Source organism: Gorilla gorilla, chromosome 1, assembly GCF_029281585.2.
Source record: "Gorilla gorilla gorilla isolate KB3781 chromosome 1, NHGRI_mGorGor1-v2.1_pri, whole genome shotgun sequence".
Taxonomy (NCBI): domain Eukaryota; kingdom Metazoa; phylum Chordata; class Mammalia; order Primates; family Hominidae; genus Gorilla; species Gorilla gorilla.
This window is the reverse complement of record NC_073224.2, coordinates 44,444,989-44,468,043: the sequence shown is the minus strand read 5'-3', so window position 1 is coordinate 44,468,043 and position 23,055 is coordinate 44,444,989. Positions and strand designations below refer to the sequence as shown.

Below are 23,055 nucleotides of genomic sequence, written 5' to 3'. Positions count from 1 at the left end.
CTCACTGCAACCTCCACCTCCTGGGTTCAAGCAATTCTCGTGCCTCAGCCTCCTGAGTAGCTGAGATAACAGGCGCCCGATACCACGCCTGGCTAGTTTTTTTTTTGTATTTTTAGTAGAGATGGAGTTTCGTCATGTTGCCCAGGCTGGTCTCGAACTCCTGAGATCAGGCAGTGTGCCTTCCTTGGCCTTCCAAAGTGCTAGGATTACAGTTATAAGCCACTGCACCTGGCCCACATTGACATCTTTTTGGGGGCCACTAGTCAACCCAGTGTTCGTTATTCAATACTGCCCGACATTGAAATTTGTGTATGATGAGGGTAAGGAACTACATTTGGGTTTGTTTGTTTGTGTTTTGGGGTTTTTTTTTTTTTTCTTTTGAGACAGGATCTCACCACATCACCCAGGATGGAGTGCAGTAGTATGATTGTGGCTGACGGCAGCCCTGACCTCCCAGGCTCAGGTGATCCTCCTGCCTTAGCCTCCCAAGTAGCTGGGACTACAGGCATGCACCACCATGCCCAGCTAATTTTTTTGTATTTTTGGTAAAGATGAGATGGGGTTTCACCATGATGCCCAGGCTGGTATTGATCTCTTGGGCCCAAGCCTGCCTTGGCCTCCCAAAGTGCTGGGATTACAGGCCTGAGCCACCATGCCTGGCCTGCATTCATTTTCAATTACGCATATCAAATGATCACAAAATTTACTGGCTTAAAATAGCAAGCATTTATGGCCTTTATCAAAGCTGCAGCTGCTTCCATGTAGCTGCTGTGGTCAAAAAGAAGCCGAGAGTGACAGTTTTCCTTGATGGTCATAGTTCTGTTTGCTGTAACTGATCTGCAAGATTTTGGGAAAATATCGTTCCATTGGGAGGAAAAATGACAAGCATTTGTTGCCTTAGTTGCTGTGAATCCAGAATCTGGTCACGGCTTACGTGGGCCCTCTGCTCAGGGTCTCTTACAAAGCTGCAATTGGAGTGTTGGCCAGAAGTTGAGTCTCATATAAAGTGTCAGATGGGGAAGGATCTGCTGCTAAGTTCACATGTATGTTGGCAGAATTCAGTTTGTCAAGTTATGTTGGACTGAGAGCCTCAGTTCCTGGCTGGCTGTTGGCCAGAGCCCACCCTCAGATCCTTGTCACCCAGGCTTCTCCAGCATGGCACCTTACTTCATCAAAGCCAAGACAGCGAGTCTACTAGTAAGACAGAAGTCACAGTCTTTTGTATCTTACTCATGAAGTGACATTCTTTCACTTTTGCCACAGTCTGTTCGTTAGAAGCAAGTCACTAGGACAGCTCACACTTAAGGAGAGGGGATTACACAAGGGTGTGAGGAGAGTTAACAAGCTCATGAGATCATCATAGAAGTCTGCCAACCAAAGGAGCCTGCTACATTTTTCCTTTCTAAATAGTGAGCTACCTGTCTCAGTACCACCACTGTTTCCCATGGAACTGAAAGGCCACCTTTGTCATATATTAAAATCCATATATACATGAGTATGTCTAGATACTCATATATATCTTTTCTCTCCATTTCTTTGCCAATATAATCTTGTTTTAATTGCTGATATCCATAATACAGGTTCTGTTCCATTAACTCCCCCCACCAAAAAAAACAATTCTTATCTATTTGCTTATATTTATGGATTTTAGAATAAATGTTTCTAGTTCCAAAAAATAATTCAATTGGCATTTGATTGAAATTATATTAAATTTACTTATAAATTAAGTACAGGAAAAATATCTCTGCACAATATTGAACCACCTCACTTATTTACAGTCATGTGCTGCATAATGACGTTTCGTTTAATAACAGGCTACGGGCCGGGCGCTGTGGCTCAAGCCTGTAATCCCAGCACTTTGAGAGGCTGAGGTGGGTAGATCACGAGGTCAGGAGATCGAGACCATCCTGGCTAACACAGTGAAACCCCGTCTCTACTAAAAATACAAAAAATTAGCTGAGCCTGGTGGCAGGCGCCTGTAGTCCCAGCTACTCAGGAGGCTGAGGCAGGAGAATAGCGTGAACCTGGGAGGCAGAGGTTGCAGTGAGCCGAGATCGTGCCACTGCACTCCAGCCTGGGTGACAGAGCGAGACTCTGTCTCAAAAATAAATAAATAAATAAATAAAAACAACAGGCTACATATAAAATGTCAGTCCCAGACAGGCGTGGTGGCTCAGGACTGTAATCCCAGCTACTTGGGAGGCTGAGGTAGGGGGATCTCTTGAGCCTAGGGGGTTGCAGTGAACTGTGATCACACCAGTGCACCCCAGCCTGGCCGACAATGCAAGACTGGACTGTCTCTTAAAAAATAAAAATGGAACTGGGCATGGTTGCTCATGCCTGTAATCCCAGCACTTTGGGAGGCCAAGGTAGGAAGATTGGTTGAAGCCAGGACTTTAAGACCAGCCTGGGCAACAGAGCAAGACCTTGTTTCTACAAAAAGTAAAAAATTAAAATTAGCCAGGTGCGGTGGCAAACACCCATAGTCCCAGCTACTTGGGAGGCTGAGGCAGGAGGGTCACTTAAGCCTAGGAGTTCAAGGTTACAATAAGCCTAGGAGTTCAAGGTTACAATGACCTCTGATCATGTCACTACACTCCAGCCTAGGCAACAGAGTGAGGCCTCATCAAAAAGAGAGAGAAATGTTGAGAGAGAGAGAGAGAGAGAGAGAGAGAGAGAAATGTGATTCCAAGAGAAAGAGAAAGAAAAATGGTGATCCCATAAGATTATAATGCTATATTTTTACTGTACCTTTCGTGTTTAGATACACAAATACTATTGTTACAACTGCCTACAGTGCCTACGGTATTCAGTACAAGAACATCCTGTACAGATTTGTAGCCTAGGAGCAAAATACAGCCTAGGTGTGTAGTAGCCTAGGTGTCTAGTAGGCCATACCATCTAGGTTTAAGTACACCCTGTGATGTTTAAATGATGAAGTTGCCTAATGACACATTTCTTAGAACGTATCCCCATCATTAAATGACATATAACTGTATTTGTAGTCTTCTATGATCTTCAGTAAAGTTTTATACTTTTCTCCATATGTCTTAAGTATTTCTTGCAAATTTATTCTTTATGAACATTATAGTTCTTGTTGTGAAAAGTACCTTTTTATTATTCATCTGATTTTTACTGATGTTTTATAAAGGTATTGATTTTTATATATTTTTTTTTAATGTGGCCACATACTGAATTTTCCTACTCACTCTAGTAACTTGCAGGTTTGTTTTTTTTTTAAGTTTTAAGGGATATATAAATATATAGTTACACAAATAAGTGTAATTCTGGTATTCCTTTCCAACATTATTCATCACATTGTTATCTTACTGGATTGTCTCCAAAACAGTATTCTTCCCAATTTTAATTTGAATTAGTGTTCCACATTACTGGACCAGACAGACTATAAAGTAACCTAAAAAGCTGTCAAAGATCTATTTCCACAAAACCACCAGGCCTAGATGGTTTTACAGCCTGTCTATCCCCATCATTAAATGACATATAACTGTATTTGTAGTCTTCTATGATCTTCAGTAAAGTTTTATACTTTTCTCCATATGTCTTAAGTATTTCTTGCAAATTTATCCTTTATGAACATTATAGTTCTTGTTGTGAAAAGTACCTTTTTATTATTCATCTGATTTTTACTGATGTTTTATAAAGGTATTGATTTTTATATATATTTTTTTTAATGTGGCCACATACTGAATTTTCCTACTCACTCTAGTAACTTGCAGGTTTGTTTTTTTTTTAAGTTTTAAGGGATATATAAATATATAGTTACACAAATAAGTGTAATTCTGGTATTCCTTTCCAAAATTATTCATCACATTGTTATCTTACTGGATTGTCTCCAAAACAGTATTCTTCCCAATTTTAATTTGAATTAGTGTTCCACATTACTGGACCAGACAGACTATAAAGTAACCTAAAAAGCTGTCAAAGATCTATTTCCACAAAACCACCAGGCCTAGATGGTTTTACAGCCTGTCTCTAATAAATCATTATGTAGAATGATTGCTGGTGGTTTCTGATAAATTCTTTTAGTTCTAGCTTATTAAATTTTTTTATCAGAATATATAGTCAATTAAAAATGTCAAATGACTTGAAAATCTTTTAAAATGATCTGGGTTTTTTTTTTTATTTCCCCTTTTAACCTATGAGTGGAACCATCCTGGCATTTCTGGAATAAGTTACAATTAGGCATATAGCATTCTTCTATTGTGATTCAGTTTAATGCAAGTGTTTTCAACTATGTTTATTTAAATAAATAGTCTCCACTTTGGGAGGCCGAGGCTGGTGGATCACGAGGTCAGGAGCTTAAGACCAGCCTGGCCAAGATGGTGAAACCTGTCTCTACTAAAAATACAAAAATTAGCTGGGCGTGGTGGCAGGCGCCTATAATCCCAGCTACTCGAGAGGCTGAGGCAGAGAATTGCTTAAACTTGGGAGGCCGAGGTTGCAGTGAGCCAAGATCACACCACTGCACTCCAACCTGGGCGACAACGTGAGACTCCATCTCAAAATAAATAAATAAATAAAAATAGTCTCTTTTGTTTCATTGTATTCTGGTTATAAAGATTGTGCTAGCCATGAAATAGACTGAGAAGCTGTCCGGGGTTTTTTTTGTGCTTCATAATGGTTTAAGTAACAGGAATCATCTGTTCCTTAAGGTTTCTCCCTAAAATAACCTCCCTCTCTCACCCCACCAACTTATATTTTCCTTTATTTTCTTAGAAGTAGCACATACTATTAAATTGTTTTATTTATGTGTTTAATTGATCACTTGCATTGGTCTTCCTCCATTAGAATGTAAGCTCTGTGAAAACCAGAGACCTCATCTGTCTTGTACATCAGTGTGTCCCTAGCATCTAGAACAGTATCTGGTACATAATAGGCACCCAGTAAATATTAGTTGAATTAATAAAATTCTAAAGCTGAGCAGAAAGTCTACTTATACACTTATATATTAAGCAATATTGATTTACTTCAGAATGAGTGTTGATATAATCACAGCTATGGAAAATATGCTGGGATTAACTAGCTTCGTTATTAAATTCATGCTAAACTTTTTCTTTTTCGCAGGTGATCAGAGGACTGCTGAAATTTTGGCCAAAAACCTGCAGTCAGAAAGAGGTGGGTTTTGTTCACTAAATGTAGTGCATTTTACTAGAACTTGTCAATCCCAGGGCTATAAACCATGCTTCTTTGGGCTGGCTGTGTTGCTGTTGCTAAACAGCGGGAGATGTACACAGACTTGGTAGAAGACCTGTGCTATAGTAAACTCTGCCATCCAGACATTTTTTTGCCTATTGTATACTATGCAGATTAACCTTCTCATTTGTATGGTTTCTATATTAGTTTCACATAATTTATCATGTTTCTTAAAATAAAATTTTTTTAACCTAGGTGATGTTTTTAGGAGAAATTGAAGAAATCTTAGATGTCATTGAACCAACACAGTTCAAAAAAATTGAAGAGCCACTTTTCAAGCAGATATCCAAGTGTGTATCCAGTTCTCATTTTCAGGTATGATGTTTTCAGTGAAGCCCTTACTTTACACTAGTATTTCTTTCCTATTTTAGTTTTGACTTTTCTCTAAATGTCTTTTTTTAGGTTGCAGAAAGGGCATTGTACTTCTGGAATAATGAATATATTCTTAGTTTGATTGAGGAGAACATTGATAAAATTCTGCCAATTATGTTTGCCAGTTTGTACAAAATTTCCAAAGAACACTGGAATCCGTAAGTATCTTTTATATAGGTCGTATTTTTTTTTTTTAATCTTTTTGTTATTGATTTCCTAACTCATACTTGAAACCTATTACAGATTTGGAAGTTACTCTAAGGTTAACATCAGTTGTATTCTATTCTGTATTTTATATACATATACCTTTATCAAGTTATAAATGTGTGTGTTTGTTCAGTATGTGGTCTTAATGTCAATTTATTTTTAAAATTTTTTTAGAGACAGCCAGGCGCGGTTGCTCACGCCTGTAATCCCAGCACTTTGGGAGGCCGAGGCGGGCGGATCACAACGTCAGGAGATCGAGACCATCCTGGCTAACACGGTGAAACCCCATCTCTACTAAAACTACAAAAAATTAGCCGGGCGTGGTGGCAGGTGCCTGTGGTCCCAGCTACTTGGGAGGCTGAGGCAGGAGAATGGCATGAACCTGGGAGGCAGAGCTTGCAGTGAGCCAAGATTGTGCCACTGCACTCCAGCCTGGGCGACAGAGCAAGACTCCGTCTCCAAAAAAAAAAAAAAAAAGAGAGAGTCTTGCTCTGTTGCCCCGACCGGAGTGCAGTGGTGCAGTCATACCTCACCGTAGCCTCAAACTCCTGGGTTCACGCAATCCTCCTGCCTCAGCCTCCCGAGTAGCTATGACCACAGGTGTGCGCCACCATACCCAGCGAATTTTTATTTTTTTGGGACAGTTGAAGTCTCACTGTATTGCCCAGGCTGGACTGAAACTCCTGGGCTCAAGTGATCATCTCACCTTGGCCTCCCAAAGTGCTGAGATTATAGGCATGTACCACTGTGCCCAGCCTTCATGTCAATTTAAAATTGCAAATCTCCCTGGAGGTTGTGGTCAGACCCTCTTGGGGAGACCAACTGAACATTTGCAGAGGATACACAAACTACTCCGTTAATGCAGAGTTGTGTTGGTCTACTCTCAGTGTATAGTCTCCCCTCTATAAATGGCACTGTCCCAGGGGAAAGCCGAAGTGCTAAGGGTAATATATTCTAACTTCTTTAACATCCTTATCCAGCTTTCTACTTTTCTTATAAGTTTTGGTAATTGGATCTTTTTCATCTTCTTTTAATGTTGTTACTCAGGATTTCAGACATGAGACTGTAAAGCAGAAATGAAGATAACTATAGTGAACATTTTTAACTAGAGTTTAATGTAAGCATGATAAAGTGGAAAAGATTTAAGTTTTCTTAGACTGTCTCTACCACCACTTGCTGTATGACCTTGAGCATATTACAAACCTCTTGAGCCTCAGTTTTATCATCTCTAAAATGGATTAAATGAAATCAGCCAAGCTTTAACCCATTTTAGAGACCATAGTGTTACATTTCCTCTCTGTTAGCAGTATCATAACTCAGGACTGGCTCATTTTCATTTCAGGACCATTGTAGCACTGGTATACAATGTGCTGAAAACCCTAATGGAAATGAATGGCAAGCTTTTCGATGACCTTACTAGCTCATACAAAGCTGAAAGACAGAGGTATTTGATATTTTGAATTACAAAATTATCTATACATTTTATGTTAGTTGAATGTGATTCAGTTCAGGAAGGTATCTTCTTAAATATGAAAATCTGAACTGAGAGAAGTTAATTACCTTATAGTAAACATTACAATGTGAAAGTCTCTTAACATATAAGTCATTTCCAGATAAACTAGCCCCAGTATTTTTATAAATTTGTTAAAGCAGAAAAAGCAGTAACATTTATTTTTGAGGGTAGTTACATAATTTACTTCCTCTAAATGGTTAGATTATGATTTTAATGTGGATCATAAATCCTGTTAATCTCATTCTGAGCCTTAGATTTCCTCAGTCTGTTAGCATCTGCATATGAAATATAATTTATGCTGAATTTTAAATATCAATTTGTACAATTTGATTTTTTATCCATGCATTTACGAAAATCCTTTTTGTCCACGTGGGCTTCCAGAGTGAGCTTTACTTTTCAAGTGTTGTTAGCAGTAGGTAATTCTATGCTGTGGATTATCAGAAGGTGGTATTTTAAAGTCAGCATAGTTCTCATTTGGGAAGAGGGAAGTCACATAATGATATGGCTTAGGGTACTATTAATATGTTGTCCTTGCAATAATATGTATTTTAGAGTATAAATGTTAGCACGTATCAGCCTTTAGGAACATGGCTTAGTGATTACCTCTTTTTGAGAATTTCATAAATTACTATAAAATAATCTTTCAAGAGTTACTTTCTTCTCATGTGTTTATTTCAAACTCAAGAAGCACTTTCTTAAACTTAAGTGGTTAGTAACCAGTGTACCTGAGCCCACCCATTATTTGAGGATAATAGTTACCATTTACTTCTAATAAGCATATTACCTGTTCTGTTTAGAAAAGCTATCTATTTTGACAAGTTCCTAGTTATGGTTATCTTAAAGTAGAAAATGGATAGCCTTTCTTCAAAGCCATCTAGCCCATTAATAACTAACTCAATGCATTATTTCCTTTAAATAGCATTCAGGCAGGAATAGAAATTAAGTACATGTTTTGAGCCTCAGGAAGCAATGGGAAGAAAATAAGATGACTAGGATCATAGGAAACTTGTATTTGAAAAATATGTATTTCACATGACTAAGAATATACTCATCATTTCTTATCTGCATAAATCAGCAAATCCTTTAAAAGGATTTGTCCTTTTAACTCATAACTGCAGAATTATAAGCCTATGTTTTACATGTTCATGGAGCCTTTCAGAATAGACAGGTCCAAGTTATTCAGAAATGTTTTCCTTAGAACTGAAATTAAGTAGTTGAAACGACATATGAAATATTTTGACTTTCATTTTGTTCTAGAGAGAGATTACTGAAACTAAAGTTTTCATTTGACATGTAAAAGAGGAGCTAGTAAGATACAAACTGGTTAGTGGCTAGAGATGTGGCTGTTAGTGGCAAAAATGATGTGGCTTCTGTCTGGTGTGGTGAAGGAAGTGCTTCCTACTGACCTAGTGGCCAGCCCCTTCAGCCTTTGTAATACTGATTAGACTACTACAACTGCAAGATGTTTACGTGAGAAAATTGACGTGTAAGTACTTTGTTGACTATAAAGTACAGTGTCATGGTAGTGGTAATAATGTGTAGGGGACAGAAAGCAAGTAGTAACGTCTAGCTGGTACAGGAGATGCACAGACTCAGTACATTTAGGAGAGTGACAAGAAGAAATTAGGTGCTCCAGGTAAGTGGACTCCAAAGCTTTAGCAGAGGGATTTAAGTGAAATGTGGGTAAGTAATGTGTTCTCCAGTAAGCTGTCAAACAGCACCTCTCTTTGGGTTCTGAAATAATTTCTGATTACAAAAATTTTGGTTTATCTACAGAGAGAAAAAGAAGGAATTGGAACGTGAAGAATTATGGAAAAAATTAGAGGAGCTAAAGCTAAAGAAAGCTCTAGAAAAACAGAATAGTGCTTACAACATGCACAGTATTCTCAGCAATACAAGTGCCGAATAAAAAAAAAGCCTCCCACCTCTGCCGGATAGGCAGAGTTTTGTATGCTTTTTTGAAATATGTAAAAATTACAAAACAAACCTCATCAGTATAATATAATTAAAAGGCCAATTTTTTCTGGCAACTGTAAATGGAAAAATATATGGACTAAACGTAGCCCTGTGCTGTATCATGGCCATAGTATATTGTAACCTTTGTCTAATCATTGGATTTATTGTGTCACTTCTGAAGTTTCACAGAAATGAATGAATTTTTTCATCTATGATATGAGTGAGATAATTATGGGAGTGGTAAGAATTATGACTTGAATTCTTCTTTGATTGTGTTGCACATAGATATGGTAGTCTGCTCTGTATATTTTTCCCTTTTATAATGTGCTTTTCACACTGCTGCAAACCTTAGTTACATCCTAGGAAAAAATACTTCCTAAAATAAAACTAAGGTATCATCCTTACCCTTCTCTTTGTCTCACCCAGAAATATGATGGGGGGAATTACCTGCCCTAACCCCTCCCTCAATAAATATATTACTGTACTCTGGAATTTAGGCAAAACCTTAAATCTCCAGGCTTTTTAAAGCACAAAATATAAATAAAAGCTGGGAAAGTAAACCAAAATTCTTCAGATTGTTCCTCATGAATATCCCCCTTCCTCTGCAATTCTCCAGAGTGGTAACAGATGGGTAGAGGCAGCTCAGGTGAATTACCCAGCTTGCCTCTCAATTCATTCCTCCTCTTCCTCTCAAAGGCTGAAGGCAGGGCCTTTCCAGTCCTCACAACCTGTCCTTCACCTAGTCCCTCCTGACCCAGGGATGGAGGCTTTGAGTCCCACAGTGTGGTGATACAGAGCACTAGTTGTCACTGCCTGGCTTTATTTAAAGGAACTGCAGTAGGCTTCCTCTGTAGAGCTCTGAAAAGGTTGACTATATAGAGGTCTTGTATGTTTTTACTTGGTCAAGTATTTCTCACATCTTTTGTTATCAGAGTACCATTCCAATCTCTTAACTTGCAGTTGTGTGGAAAACTGTTTTGTAATGAAAGATCTTCATTGGGGGATTGAGCAGCATTTAATAAAGTCTATGTTTGTATTTTGCCTTATGTCATCTTTGCTTCTTTTAGCTCTAAGCTTAGGCATACAGGAGAAGTCTGCCCCCCTTTTTACATACATATGTGTATTTATAGAAACTTTTAAGACAAATTGTGGGACGAAGTCTAATTTAAAAATAGGAAGATTGTGTGCCAAGGTTGAGTGTTCTAGCCCTTTACCAAAATATGTTTTACAGAATATTTGCATAAAATTCTAAGTTCTAGGATATCCTTCCATCATCTTTCCTATCCTTGTATGTTAAGAGGATGGGTTTAATTTACTTTGAAGCTAATTTTTCATAATCCATAATAAATAGCACTTTTAATGAAGAGCAGGGAGCCTGTGGCACAGTTAGAAATCAGGTATTATTGGCTGGGTGCGGTGGCTTGTGCCTGTAATCCCAGCATTTTGGGAGGCCGAGGCAGTCCGATCACCTGAGGTCAGGAGTTCAAGACCAGCCTGGCCAACATGGTGAAACTCTGTCTCTACTAAAAATATAAAAACTAGCCATGCGTGCTGGTGGGCGTCTACAATCCCAGCTACTCGGGAGGCTGAGGCAAGAGAATCACTTGAGCCCGCAATGACCCAAGATGCACTCCAGCCTGGGCGACAGAACAAGACTGTCTCAAAAAAAGAGAAAGAAATCAGACATTATTGTAATAAAGTGTTATCTGCTACTGATGTTTACTTCTGCTTTAATATTAAAAACTCTAGCACAGGGAATGCACACTACTCCCAGGTCATCATGAAAGCAGTGTACCAAAAGGAAGAGCACTAAAATTCTTTTACAACAATAGCTCATGCTTTATTTTTCTCAAGTAGTAGGTATTGCAAAGTCATCTTGTCATGGCCATCAGGTTAAGGTGTTCCTTCTAGATTCTCTACACTCACTCAGGGTCAGCTAGTATTGCTGACAGCTGGGGGACAGCGCAGTTAAAAATGATGATCCTACACAAAACAGAAGGAAAAGGCAAGCACCTGCCTTTCCAGAAAGTGAAGGTTATGTCTAAATGTCTATTCTGTAGAAGGTTTAGGTATATTTCTTTTACTGAAGAGCAACCAGAGTAGATTCTGACAGGTTACAGCTAATAAAGGTTTTTCTCTCTGAAAAGGTAAAATCGTTCACTTCCTAATTATGTGCTTACATGAAAGCACATTTAATAGGTCTCTCAAATTTCTTTCTTTCTTTTTTTTTTTTTTGAGACAGAGTCTCACTGTGTTGCCCAGGCTGGGGTGCAGTAGCATGATCTTAGCTCACTGCAACCTCTGCCTCCTGGGTTCAAGTGATTCTCCTGCCTCAGCCTCCCAAGTAGCTGGGATTATAGGCACGCACCACCACACTCGGCTAATTTTAGTATTTTTAGTAGAGATGGGGTTTCACCATGTTAGTCAGGCTGATCTCGAACTCCTGACCTCAGGTGATCCACCCGCCTCAGCCTCCCAAAGTGGTGGGATTATAGGCGTGAGGCACCATGCCCAGTCTCAACTTTCTACAATACAGAGAATATAGTATGTTCATTCAAACAAATTTTATTAGATATTTAAGTAATATTAAAGTGACTGGCCGGGCACAGTGGCTCACGCCTGTAATCACAGCACTTTGGGAGGCTGAGGCGGGTGGATTGCTTGAGCTCAGGAGTTCCAGACCAGCTTGGCCAATATGATGAAACCCTGTCTCTACTAAAAATACAAAAATTAGCCAGGCATGGTGGCACATGCTTGTAATCCCAGCTACTCGGGAGGCTGAGGCAGGAGAATCACCTGAACCCGGGAGGCAGAGGTTGCAATGAGCCGAGATAGCGCCACTGCACTCCAGCCTGGCAACAGAGTGAGTGAGACTCTGTCTCCAAAGAAAAAAAAAAAAAAAGAGAGAAAGTGACATATTGTCAGACATGCTTTAAAAAAACACACCCCCCTTTTTCACCCCCCTTTTTATCAGTACTGTTAATGTAAACTTTTATGCCTGGCTTTGCATTTGCCCTGCAATAAAATAAGATTTTATAAAGAGACCTAGGCTAAAACTTGAATTCTCATGCTTCTGTGGAGCAGAAAAGTGGCAGGGAATATTTCTTTATACAGTTAACTTTTAATCATTCATCCAAAAAACAGTTTCTTCCCATTTAAAATGCCTATTCATACATTTGAGTTATTCCCTTTGGATTATCGGAAGCCAGATTACAAAATTTAGGAAATGCTACCAAGTCCTCTTTGAAGCAACAGGCACATAAATAATTTAAAACTCTGGAAACCATTTTTAGAACCTTAATGTGAAAAATAGACTTTTTTTAATGCATACTCATTTCTGTCAAAGGCTAGGCTAAAAGCTTTTTGAGGGTCATACTGCATATGCCCCTTCCTCAGATGATGGGTAGTTTTGTGGACACAGTAAAGAGTTAACCCAGCTTCCTCGGGGACACCAGGTCACTCTTTCTGGACACCTGCCATCAGTCGCCATGCCTAACAAACCCTTCCCTGGAAGCAGTTAGAACATACCTTGGGAGTCAGATCCATCTTGGGAGTCCAGACTCATACTACCTTTTTGTCCTTGGAAGTCACCAAATGAAAGTAATTGTGCCTGATGATTGAGCAGATATTCATATTGTCACACTCGTTCCTTTTGTATTAACTTTTATTTACCTGTTAATGAAATCATCAAAATACAATGAGTAGGCACCTACTATGTACATCTGTCCTAGTGCTTTTGAGTGTTAATCTAAACTCATACATCAACAAACATTCTAGCCAGACAAGTAGGTGGCTACTCAGTCCATTAAGAAACTTAATTACTAGTTTCTAGTAGCCTTAAAGTCTCATTTAACATTTAACAAATCAAAGAGCATGTCAGAGGCTGGACATCAATGGCAGATGATGCCAAAGTCATAGGGTTTTGCCTTTGTGTACAGTGCATAGGCTCCAAAGCATGACCTGCACGTCTTGATACTCAGGAATTTTTGGAAAAAGAAAATCACACTCTTTTGTCCACTTTTAAAAAGTGAAAAGTAGAGCCTTCATTACCCTAGTAGAGCTTAACCTAATACAATACAATGAACCAAACAGGAAGAAAGGCATCTTCTACAAACCCTATTCAAAAGTCATTGGCCAGCTCTTTAAAAAGTTTATTAATAATTTAAATATTTAAATAACTTGTAGGTTATCCATTAGCTCTCTTCTATTAGGCTCTACACGGCCTCTTTTGGGGCGAGGTTAGAAGTTCCAGTTTGACATGCTGTTCCTCCCAGCAAGGCCCCATTTGTTCAAGTGAGTACAGGATTGTTGATAGCTCCGTTTACAAAGTGGAAGTGATGACAGCTCCCATTGATGTGGACAGTTCTCTAAACAACGCGAGGTGACTTCAGCTTATGTGGCTCGTTGCCTGACCTCTTCTTTTAAGGTATCTCTTTCTAATTTTGATCATCCATTTTATACTCAGTTTGGCAAACTCTGCTGCTTTAAATAATGCCAAGAAGGCGCCACAGAGAAGAGCAATTGTGTTCCAAGGATTGGCAGTGACTATCTGCGAAGCAAACAGAAACAAACAGGATTACTGGTTTGCTTCAGTCTTGATTCTTTTTTTTTTTTTTTTTTTTTTTGAGATGGAGTTTCACTCTTGTCGCCCAGGCTTGTGTGCAGTGGCGCAATCTCGGCTCACTGCAAGCTCCGCTTCCTGGGTTCAAGCAATTCTCCTGCCTCAGCCTCCCGAGTAGCTGGGATTACAGGAACCTGCCACCACGCCTGGCTAATTTTTTGTATGTTTAGTAGTGTTATTATCAAGAGCCCTTCCCAAATTATTGGGACTCTAAGAAAAATACCTGGGTTCTGAAACTGTCATAACTCTATATACTTCATTCAGACTATACTTTTAATGTCCATAGCTCAGTTTGAGGAGAAAAATACTGACTCCTCCCTATAATAAAGTGATTCTGAAAGAAAGCTGTTTTTCAAAAAAGCTCTGCACAAATAAGATAGGCAATATTTAATTTTGTGGCCTAATCCAACCATAAGTGACCTTGCTTTGAGACGAATTTCCCTAAAACTATACCCAATCCATAAGAAGGTGAGCTCCTCTTGTTCCCATCTCATAGTTACCATAGTTTCAAGTGTTTCCTCATTTCTAGTCCAATGGCTGTCTTTCCTCCCAAACTCAGAGGAGGATTCCTGCCTCCAGTCCTCTGCTCTTTTCCCCATCTGCGATGCTTTCCTCCTGTCTAGGTTTACTCATCCTTCAAAGTCTCAGAGCTTTCCCTGACCACTAAGCTAAAACCCTTTCTGGACTTCAGCAGAGCTATTTATCCTATGAATGCCTTTCACAGTTCCTTATGGTCTGGAATCAATAATTTAAAACAATAGGATTGTTCTCTCACTAACTCTTTAAGGCAGAGTTGTAACTCTTTAAGGCAGAGTTCTTATCTTGGATTTCTGACTTCCACAACCTGGTAAGAATAAAATACTTTTTTTTTTTTTTTGAGATGGAGTCTCACTCTGTCGCCAGGCTGGAGTGCAGTGGCGCGATCTCAGTTCATTGCAACCTCCGCCTCCCAGGTTCAATCTATTCTCCTGCCTCAGCCTCCCAAGTAGCTGGGACTACAGGCACGTGCCACCACGGCCGGCTAATTTTTTGTATTTTTAGTAGAGACGGGGTTTCACCATGTTGGCCAGGATGGTCTCGATCTTATGACCTCGTGATCCGCCTGCCTCAGCCTCCCAAATAAAATACTTCTAAGCTCAATTTAGCAGGGTGACCTTAGTATGCATTTCATTGTTCACATATGAAAATGGTGATACCACCACTAGACTGCTGTGAAGCTGAGTAAAGCATGCCTCGGGTACTGGGCTCCACTTGGCCCATAATAGGTACCTCATACTGAATACAGTAGGTTAAAAAATGTTTTATCACACATTACACAACGAGCTGCAAGCCCTTCTCCCCAGTCTTGATTCAATAAGCCTCTGCACATCCCTCTTCATACAAAGCCTTGCCAGTCCATAATTAATAGTGGTAGTGGGTGATAGCAGAGCAAGCACATCCGTATCACAGAATCTCCACCTGGGGGTGGAAGCTTACACGTTTGGGTCTCAGCTATGAAACTGTTTCCTGTAAGCCATGATCACATCAGGATATATTATGATGACATGAATGCCAATCAGTACTAGATTTAGGCCTGGCTCTGGTGGACGGTGTGTCTTAAATGTTCCTTTAGCAAAGCTGTCCAATTATTCCTCCCCTTCCAAGATCATGAGTCAGAATTTGACGTTAGAGGAGGTGGAGCCAGATGGCTAAAGAGAACCCTCCAGTGACAGTCGTCTGCAGCAGCACCAAACTGAGCTACCCATGTAAGAAAGTATCTACACAAGAGCCAAAAAACCAGGTGAGAGATCACAGTATCTGGTTTAGTATAACAACGGGAAAAGACACACTGAAGAAGAGTAGAAAGGAGGGTCTCACGTTGCCTGCACACCCCTCCCCCAGCCTTAGGCAGTGCAGCAGAGAGAATCTGTGGGCTTGGGAGAGGGAAGTGAGTCTGGAACTTGCATTGGAACTTCACGAGGGAAAACAGCACCAGGCAGAATTCTGAGGCCCTGATTCCAGGCTAGAGCCCGTGAAAAGAGTATTAGGACCACCCCAGATCAGAGGGGCATCTACCACCCCAGTGGGAGGAAACCAAGTCTGGGCCCACTTTACAATAGACTAAAGTGGCCTTAGGCCCCAAATAATTTCAGTGGCAGCCAGGCCATAGCAACCACAGCCCTGGTACTGCACTGGTCTGGGAGTCTGTGGGTTTGGGGTGTGATCCAGCATGACACCAGCTGCCTCAACTCCAGGCAGTGCAGCATGGTGGAACACTCCTGCTTGGGCAAAGGAGAGGGAAGAGTGTGAGGGACTTTGCCTTGGAACCTAGTACCAGCCCTGCCACAGCACCAGGAAGAATCCCGAATCCCCTGATTATAGGCTATTGCTCCCAAATGGCACTTCTAAACCCACCCTGGCCAAAAGGCAATCTGCCACCCTAGCAGGATGGACCCAAACCCCAGCCAGCTTCACCACTGGCTGACTAAAGTGGCCTTAAGCAAACCCCAGTATTGCATTGGTTTAGGACGGACCCAGGGTGGTGCCAGCTGTGACAGCCATGGGAGTACCTGCCTTACCCCTCCCCAACTCCAGGCAACTCAGAGCAGAGAGACTCCTTCCCCTTGAGGGAAAGATAAGGGACTTTGCCTGGGAACCCCCAGGGCATTCTCTCTGATCCTCCCCAAGTACATCAGGGCTGGATATCTAGAAGTCTACAAGATAGTCACAGTGTAACTTGGCTTACACTGCCCTCTAGTGCTGAAACAGCTGCAGTGACTGACTACACGCTTAGGGAACTCATCATGAGTCACCTTTCAATTTGTAGAAAATCTCCTGAAGATAGATGGGTATAAACAAGGGCAGACTGTGAAGACTGAAATAAACACCTAAGTCTTCAATGCCCATAGACAGACGTACACAAGCACCAGAAAAGTTAGAGAAATACAACCTCATCAAACAGACTAAGGTGCCAGTGACCAATCCGGGAGAGACAGAGATGTGTGACCACTCAGGGAATTCAAAATAGATGTTCTGAGGAAACTCCAGGAACTTCAATGAAACACAAAGACTCCATTCAGAAATTTATCAAAGAAATTCAACAGAGATTAAAATAATTTTTAAAAATTCAAATAAAAATCCTAGAGCTGAAAAGTACAATTAACAGACTGAAAAATGCATCAGAGTGCCTCAAACACAGAATTGATCAAGCAGAAGAATTAGTGAGCTTAAAGACAAATTATATGAAAATTCACAAATAAAAAAAAAGAATGAAGAACACTCACAAGGTCTAGAAAATAGCCTCAAAAGGGTAAATCAAGAGTCGATGGCCTTGGCCGGGTGCGGTGGCTCATGCCTGTAATCCCAGCACTTTGGGAGGCCGAGGTGGGTGGATCATGAGATCAGGAGATCGAAACCATCCTGGCTAACACGGTGAAACCCCGTCTCTACTAAAAATACAAAAAATTAGCTGGGCATGGTGGCGGGTGCCTGTAGTCCCAGCTACTTGGGAGGCTGAGGCAGGAGAATGGCGTGAACCCAGGAGGCAGAGCTTGCAGTGAGCTGAGATCGTGCCACTTCACTCCAGGCTGGGCGACAGAGCGAGACTCCAAAAAAAAAAAAAAAAGAGTCAATGGCCTTAAAAGGGGGATAGAGAAAGAGATAGAGGTAGAAAGTTTATTCAAAGAAATAATAGCAAAGGACTTTCCAAACCTAGGGAAAGATATGAATATCCAGGTACATGAAGGTCTAGAGAAGGATATGAATATCCAGGTACAAGAAGGTCAAAGAACACTAAGTAGATTCAACCCAAGTAAGAATACTACACTAAAATATATAATAAACTCTCAAAGGTCAAAGCAAAGAGAGGATCCTAAAAGCAGTAAGAAAAAAGCAGCAGACAAGATAAAGGAGCTCTGATACATCTGGCAGCAGACTTCTTAGTGGAAACCTTACACGTCAGGAGGAAGTGGGACGACATATTCGAAGTGCTTAAGGGGGAAGAAAAAAAAGAACTGCCAACTGAGAATACTGTACCCAGCAAAGCTACTGATGCCTTCAAACATGAAGCAGAAATACTTTCCCAGAATAAGTCTGAGGAAATTCATCACCACCAGAACTCTCTTATGAGAAAATCTAAAGGCAGTTCTTTAATCTAAAATAAAAGAACACTAACATGCAATAAGAAATCATCTGATGGTATAAAACTCACTAGTAAAAGTAAGCATACAGACAAATTCAGAATCCTGTAATACTGTAACTGTGGTGTGTAAACCATTCATATCTTTAGTATGAAGACTAAAAGACGAATCGAAAATAAGAACTACAACAATTTATTAAGAGATAGGCAATACAGGCCGGGCACAGTGGCTCATGCCTGTAATCCCAGCACTTTGGGAGGCCGAGGCGGGCGGATCACAAGGTCATGAGATCAAGACCATCCTGGCTAACACGGTGAAACCCTGTTTCTACCAAAAATACAAAAAATTAGCTGGGCATGGTGGCAGGTGCCTGTAGTCCCAGCTACTCGGGAGGCTGAGGCAGGAGAATGGTGTGAACCCGGGAGCTTGCAGTGAGCTGAGATTGGGCCACTGCACTCCAGCCTGGGTGACAGGGTGAGACTCCGTCTCAAAAAAAAAAAAAGAGGCAAAACAAAAATATAAATAGATATAATAAAAAGTCAAAATGTGAGGAGTATGGAGTTGAAGTGTAGTTTTAAAAGTTTTTTGTTTCTTTGTGATCAAAGTTAAGTTGTCCTCAATTTAAAATAACTTGTTTTAACTGCAAGATGTTTTTTATAAGCCTTATGGTAACCATAAAGCAAAAACCTATAATGGATATAATAAAAATAAAAAGTAAGGAATTTAAAGAGATAATCATTTATCCACAAAGACAGTAAGAAGAATGAAGTTACAAAAACAAAAAACAAAAAACGAAATAGCCGTAGTAAGTCCTTCTCTATCAGTAATAATATTGAATGTAAATGGTCCAAATTCTTAAGACACAGTTGCTGAATTTATTAAAAAACAAGACCCAACGGTATGCTGCCATACAGCGTATAGTTCACCTGTAAAGACACACAGATTGAAAGTGAAGAGATAGGCCAGGCGTGATGGCTTATGCCTATAATCCCAGCACTTTGGGAGGCCAAGGTGGGCAGATTGCTTGAGGTCAGGAGTTTGAGACCAGCCTGGTCAACATGGCGAAACCCTGTCTCTACTAAAAATACAAAAATGAGCCAGGTGTGGTGGTGCATGCCTGTAATCTCAGCTACTCGGGAGCCTGAGGCAGCAGAATCACTTGAACCCGGGAGGTGGAGGTTGCAGTGAGCCAAGATCATGCCACTGCACTCCAGCCTGGGCGAGAGAGCAAGACTCCATCTCAGAAAAAAAAAAAAAAAAAAAAAAAGTGAAGGGATAGAAAAAGACATCCCACACAAATATAAATAAAAAAACAGGTTTAACTATACCTGTAACAGATAAAATAGACTTCAAGTCAAAAACTGGAAAAAGAGACAAAGATCATTATGTAATGATGAGGGAGTCAATTCAACAAGAAGATACAACAACTGTAAATATGTATGCATCCAGTATCATCAGAGAAACCAAATATATAAAGCAAATATTAATAGATCTAAAGGGAGAGACAGACTGCAATACAGTAATAGTAGGGGACATCAACGTCCGACTCACAAAAATGGACAGCTTATCTAGACAGAAAATCAACAAACGAACATGGGATTTAAACTATACTCTAGACCAAATGGACCTAACTGACATTTACAAAACATTTCATCTGGCCAGGCGCGGAGGCTCACGCCTGTAATCCCAGCACTTTGGGAGATCAAGGCGGGCAGATCAGGAGGTCAGGTGATTGAGACCATCCTGGCTAACACAGTGAAACCCCGTCTCTACTAAAAAATCCAAAAAAAATTAGCTGGGCGTGGTGGCAGGCGCCTGTAGTCCCAGCTACTCGGGAGGCTGAGGCAGGAGAATGGCGTGAACCCAGGAGGCGGAGCTTGCAGTGAGCCGAGTTCGCACCACTGCACTCCAGCCTGGGCGACAGAACGAGACTCCGTCTCAAAACTCCAACTGCTACAGAATATACATTTTTCTCATCAGCACATGGAACATTCTCCAGGGGAGACCATATGTTGGGCCACAAAACAAGTCTCAACTAATTCAGAAAAATTTAAATCATATTAAGTATCTTGTCTGACCACAGTGGAATAAAACTAGAAATCAATAATGAGGAATTTTGGAAACTGTACAAATACATGGAAATTAAACATGATGCTCTTTAGTGACCAAAGGTCAATGAAGAAATTAAGAAGGAAATTTTAACATTTATTGAACAAATGAAAATGGAAACAATATACCAAAGCCTATGAGATACAGCAAAAGCAGTACTAAGAGGGAAGTTTATAATAAACGCCTACATCAAAAAAAGTAGAGATTTCAAATAAGCTAATGATCACCTCAAAGAACTAGAAAAGAACAAACCCAAATTTATCAGAATAATAATGATCAGAGCAGAAATAAATGAAACTGAAACTTAAATGAAAAGTTAGTTGTTTGAGGCCGGGCGCAGTGGCTCACACCTGTAATCCCAACACTTTGGGAGGCTGAGGCGGGCAGATCACAAGGTCAAGAGATCAAGACCATCCTGGCCAAAATGGTGAAACCTGTCTCTACTAAAAATACAAAAATTGGCTGGGCATGGTGGTGGGCGCCTGTAATCCCAGCTACCTGGGAGGCTGAGGCAGGAGAATCGTTTGAACCCAGGAGGCGTAGGCTGTAATGAGCCAAGATCGCAACCGCACTCCAGCCTTGTGATACAGCAAGACTCCACTTCAAAAAAAAAAAAAAAAAAAGAAAAAGAAAGAAAAGTTAGTTGTTTGAAAAGTTAAACAAAATCTAAGTTAAACAAAATCTATCTAAGAAAAATAGAATGAAGACCCAAATAAATAAAATCACACCAAAATAAAAGACATTACAATTGATGCCACAGTAATATAAAGGATCATTAGAGACTTAATGAAAAACTATATGCCAATAAAGGAAAACCTAAAAGAAGTGGAAAAATTCCTGGATACATAGTCTACCAAGATTGAACCATGAAGAAACAGAAACCCTGAATAGACCAATATGAGTAACAAGATAGAGGCAGTAATAAAAGAAAAGCCCAGCACCTGATGGCTTCGTTGCTAAATTCTATCTAACATTAAAAATTAATAGCAATTCTACTCAAACTATTCCAAAAAATTGAAGAATATTCCCAAACTTGGTTCTGCAAGGCCAGCATTACCCTGATACCAAAACAAGACAAAGACACAACAATAAATGAAAACTACAGGCCAATATCTCTGATGAACACAGATGCAAAAGTCCTCAGCAAAGTATCAGCCAAACAAATTCAGTAATACATTAAAAAGATCATTCACCATGATCAAGAGGGATCCATCTCAGAGATGCAAGGATGATTCAACATATGCAAATCAATAAATGTAATACATCACATTAACAGAATCAAGAACAAAAATCATGTAATCATTTCAATAGATGGTAAAAAAGCATTTAATAAAATTCAACATACTATCATGATAAAAACTCTCAATGTGCCGGATATGGTGGCTCACTCCTGTAATCCCAGCACTTTGGGAGGCTGAGGTGGGCAGATCACTTGAGGTCAGGAGTTTGAGACCAGCCTGGCCAACATGGCGAAACTTCATCTCCACTAAAAATACAAAAATTAGCTGAGCATGGTGATGTGCACCTGTAATCCCAGCTACTCAGGAGGCTGAAGCACAAGAATCATTTGAACCTGGGAGGCAGAGGTTGTAGTGAGCTGAGATCATGCCACTGCACTCCAGCCTGGGAGACAGAATGAAACCGTGTCAAAAAAAAAAAAAAAAAACTCAACAAACTGAGTATAGAAGGAACATACCTAAAAACAATAAAGGCCATACATGACAAACCCACAGCTCACATCATATGGGGAAAAATTCAAAGTCTTTCTTCTAAGATCTGGAACAAGACAAGGGTGCCTACTTTCATTACTTTTGTTCAACATAATACTGGAAGTCCTAGCCAGAGCAATTAGACAAGAGAAAGAAATAAAGGGCATCTGAATTGAAAAGAAGTCAAACTGTCTTTGTTTGCAGATGATATGATCTTATATTTTGAAAAACCTAAACACTCCACCAAAAAACTGGTAGACCTGATAAATTCAGTAAAGTCACAGGATACAAAATCAACACACCCAAATCAGGAATATTTCTATATGCTAACAGCGAACAATCTAAAAAACTTATAGCAATGCAAGAATAAAATAAAAAAGAGAGCAATCCCATTTATAATAGCTATAAGAATATAAAATACCTAGGAATAAATTTAACCAAACAAGTAAAAAATCTCTATAATGAAAACTGTAAAATAGGGATGAAAAAATTGAACAGGACACAAAAAATGGAAAAATATCCTATGGTTCATGGATTGGAAGAACTAGCATAATGTCCACACTACCCAAAGCAATCTACAGATTGAATGCAATTCCTATAAAATACCAATGACATTCTTTACAGAAGTAGAAAAAAAATCCTAAATTTTGTATGGAACTACAAAATACCCCAGATAGCCAAACCAATCCTGGGCAAAAAGAACAAAGCTGAAGGCATCACACTACCTGACTTCAAAATATACTACAAAGTTATAGTAAACAAAGCAGCATGGCATTGGCATAAAAACAGACACATAGACCAATGGAACAGAACAAGAGAATCTAGAAATAAATCCATGTATATGCAATGAACTCATTTTTGACAAAGGCACCAAGAAAATACAATTGGGAAAGGATAATCTCTTCAATAAATGGTGCTGGGAAAATTGGATATCCATATGCAGAAGAATGAAACTAGACCCCTATCTCTTACTATATAGAAAAATCCACTCAAAATAGATTAAAGCCTCAAATCTAAGACTTGAAATTATGAAACTAGAAGAAAACACTGGGATAATGCTTTAGGACAAAGATCTTTTTGGTAAGACCTCAAAAGCAGAGTCAACAAAGGTGAAAACAGAAAAATGGGATTACATTAAGCTAAAAAGCTTCTGTACAGCAAAGGAAACAATCAACAAAGTTAAGAGACAACCTACAGAATGAGAGAAATTATTTGCAAACTATGCATCCAACAAGG

The 23,055-nt window shown here is 39.7% G+C and overlaps 2 protein-coding genes and 1 non-coding gene across 11 annotated transcripts in view; 2 read left to right on the top strand and 1 right to left on the bottom strand.

Annotated features, from left to right (window-relative positions):
• The window catches only part of PPP2R5A (protein phosphatase 2 regulatory subunit B'alpha), a 73,158-nt gene extending 62,860 nt beyond the window's left edge, over positions 1-10,298 (top strand). For both annotated transcript variants that reach the window (XM_019030351.4, XM_019030354.4), the window contains exons 9-13: positions 5,086-5,136; positions 5,410-5,529; positions 5,617-5,744; positions 7,136-7,237; positions 9,083-10,298. In XM_019030351.4, the coding sequence (XP_018885896.1) occupies positions 5,086-5,136; positions 5,410-5,529; positions 5,617-5,744; positions 7,136-7,237; positions 9,083-9,215 (534 nt within the window). In that variant the 3' untranslated portion in view covers positions 9,216-10,298. The remainder of the gene's footprint in view (positions 1-5,085; positions 5,137-5,409; positions 5,530-5,616; positions 5,745-7,135; positions 7,238-9,082) is intronic.
• Positions 729-863, top strand: LOC115932323 (small nucleolar RNA SNORA16B/SNORA16A family). The gene has a single exon (XR_004068610.1). It is a non-coding gene; the product is annotated as a small nucleolar RNA SNORA16B/SNORA16A family (small nucleolar RNA).
• A 2,610-nt stretch (positions 10,299-12,908) lies between the features above and the next one.
• Positions 12,909-23,055, bottom strand: part of PACC1 (proton activated chloride channel 1) — a 69,305-nt gene continuing 59,158 nt past the window's right edge. For 7 of the 8 annotated variants that reach the window (XM_063708742.1, XM_019030356.3, XM_055370949.2 and 4 more), the window contains exon 8: positions 12,909-13,811. In XM_063708742.1, the coding sequence (XP_063564812.1) occupies positions 13,650-13,811 (162 nt within the window). In that variant the 3' untranslated portion in view covers positions 12,909-13,649. The remainder of the gene's footprint in view (positions 13,812-23,055) is intronic. The other variant, XM_063708744.1, reaches the window with a different exon arrangement.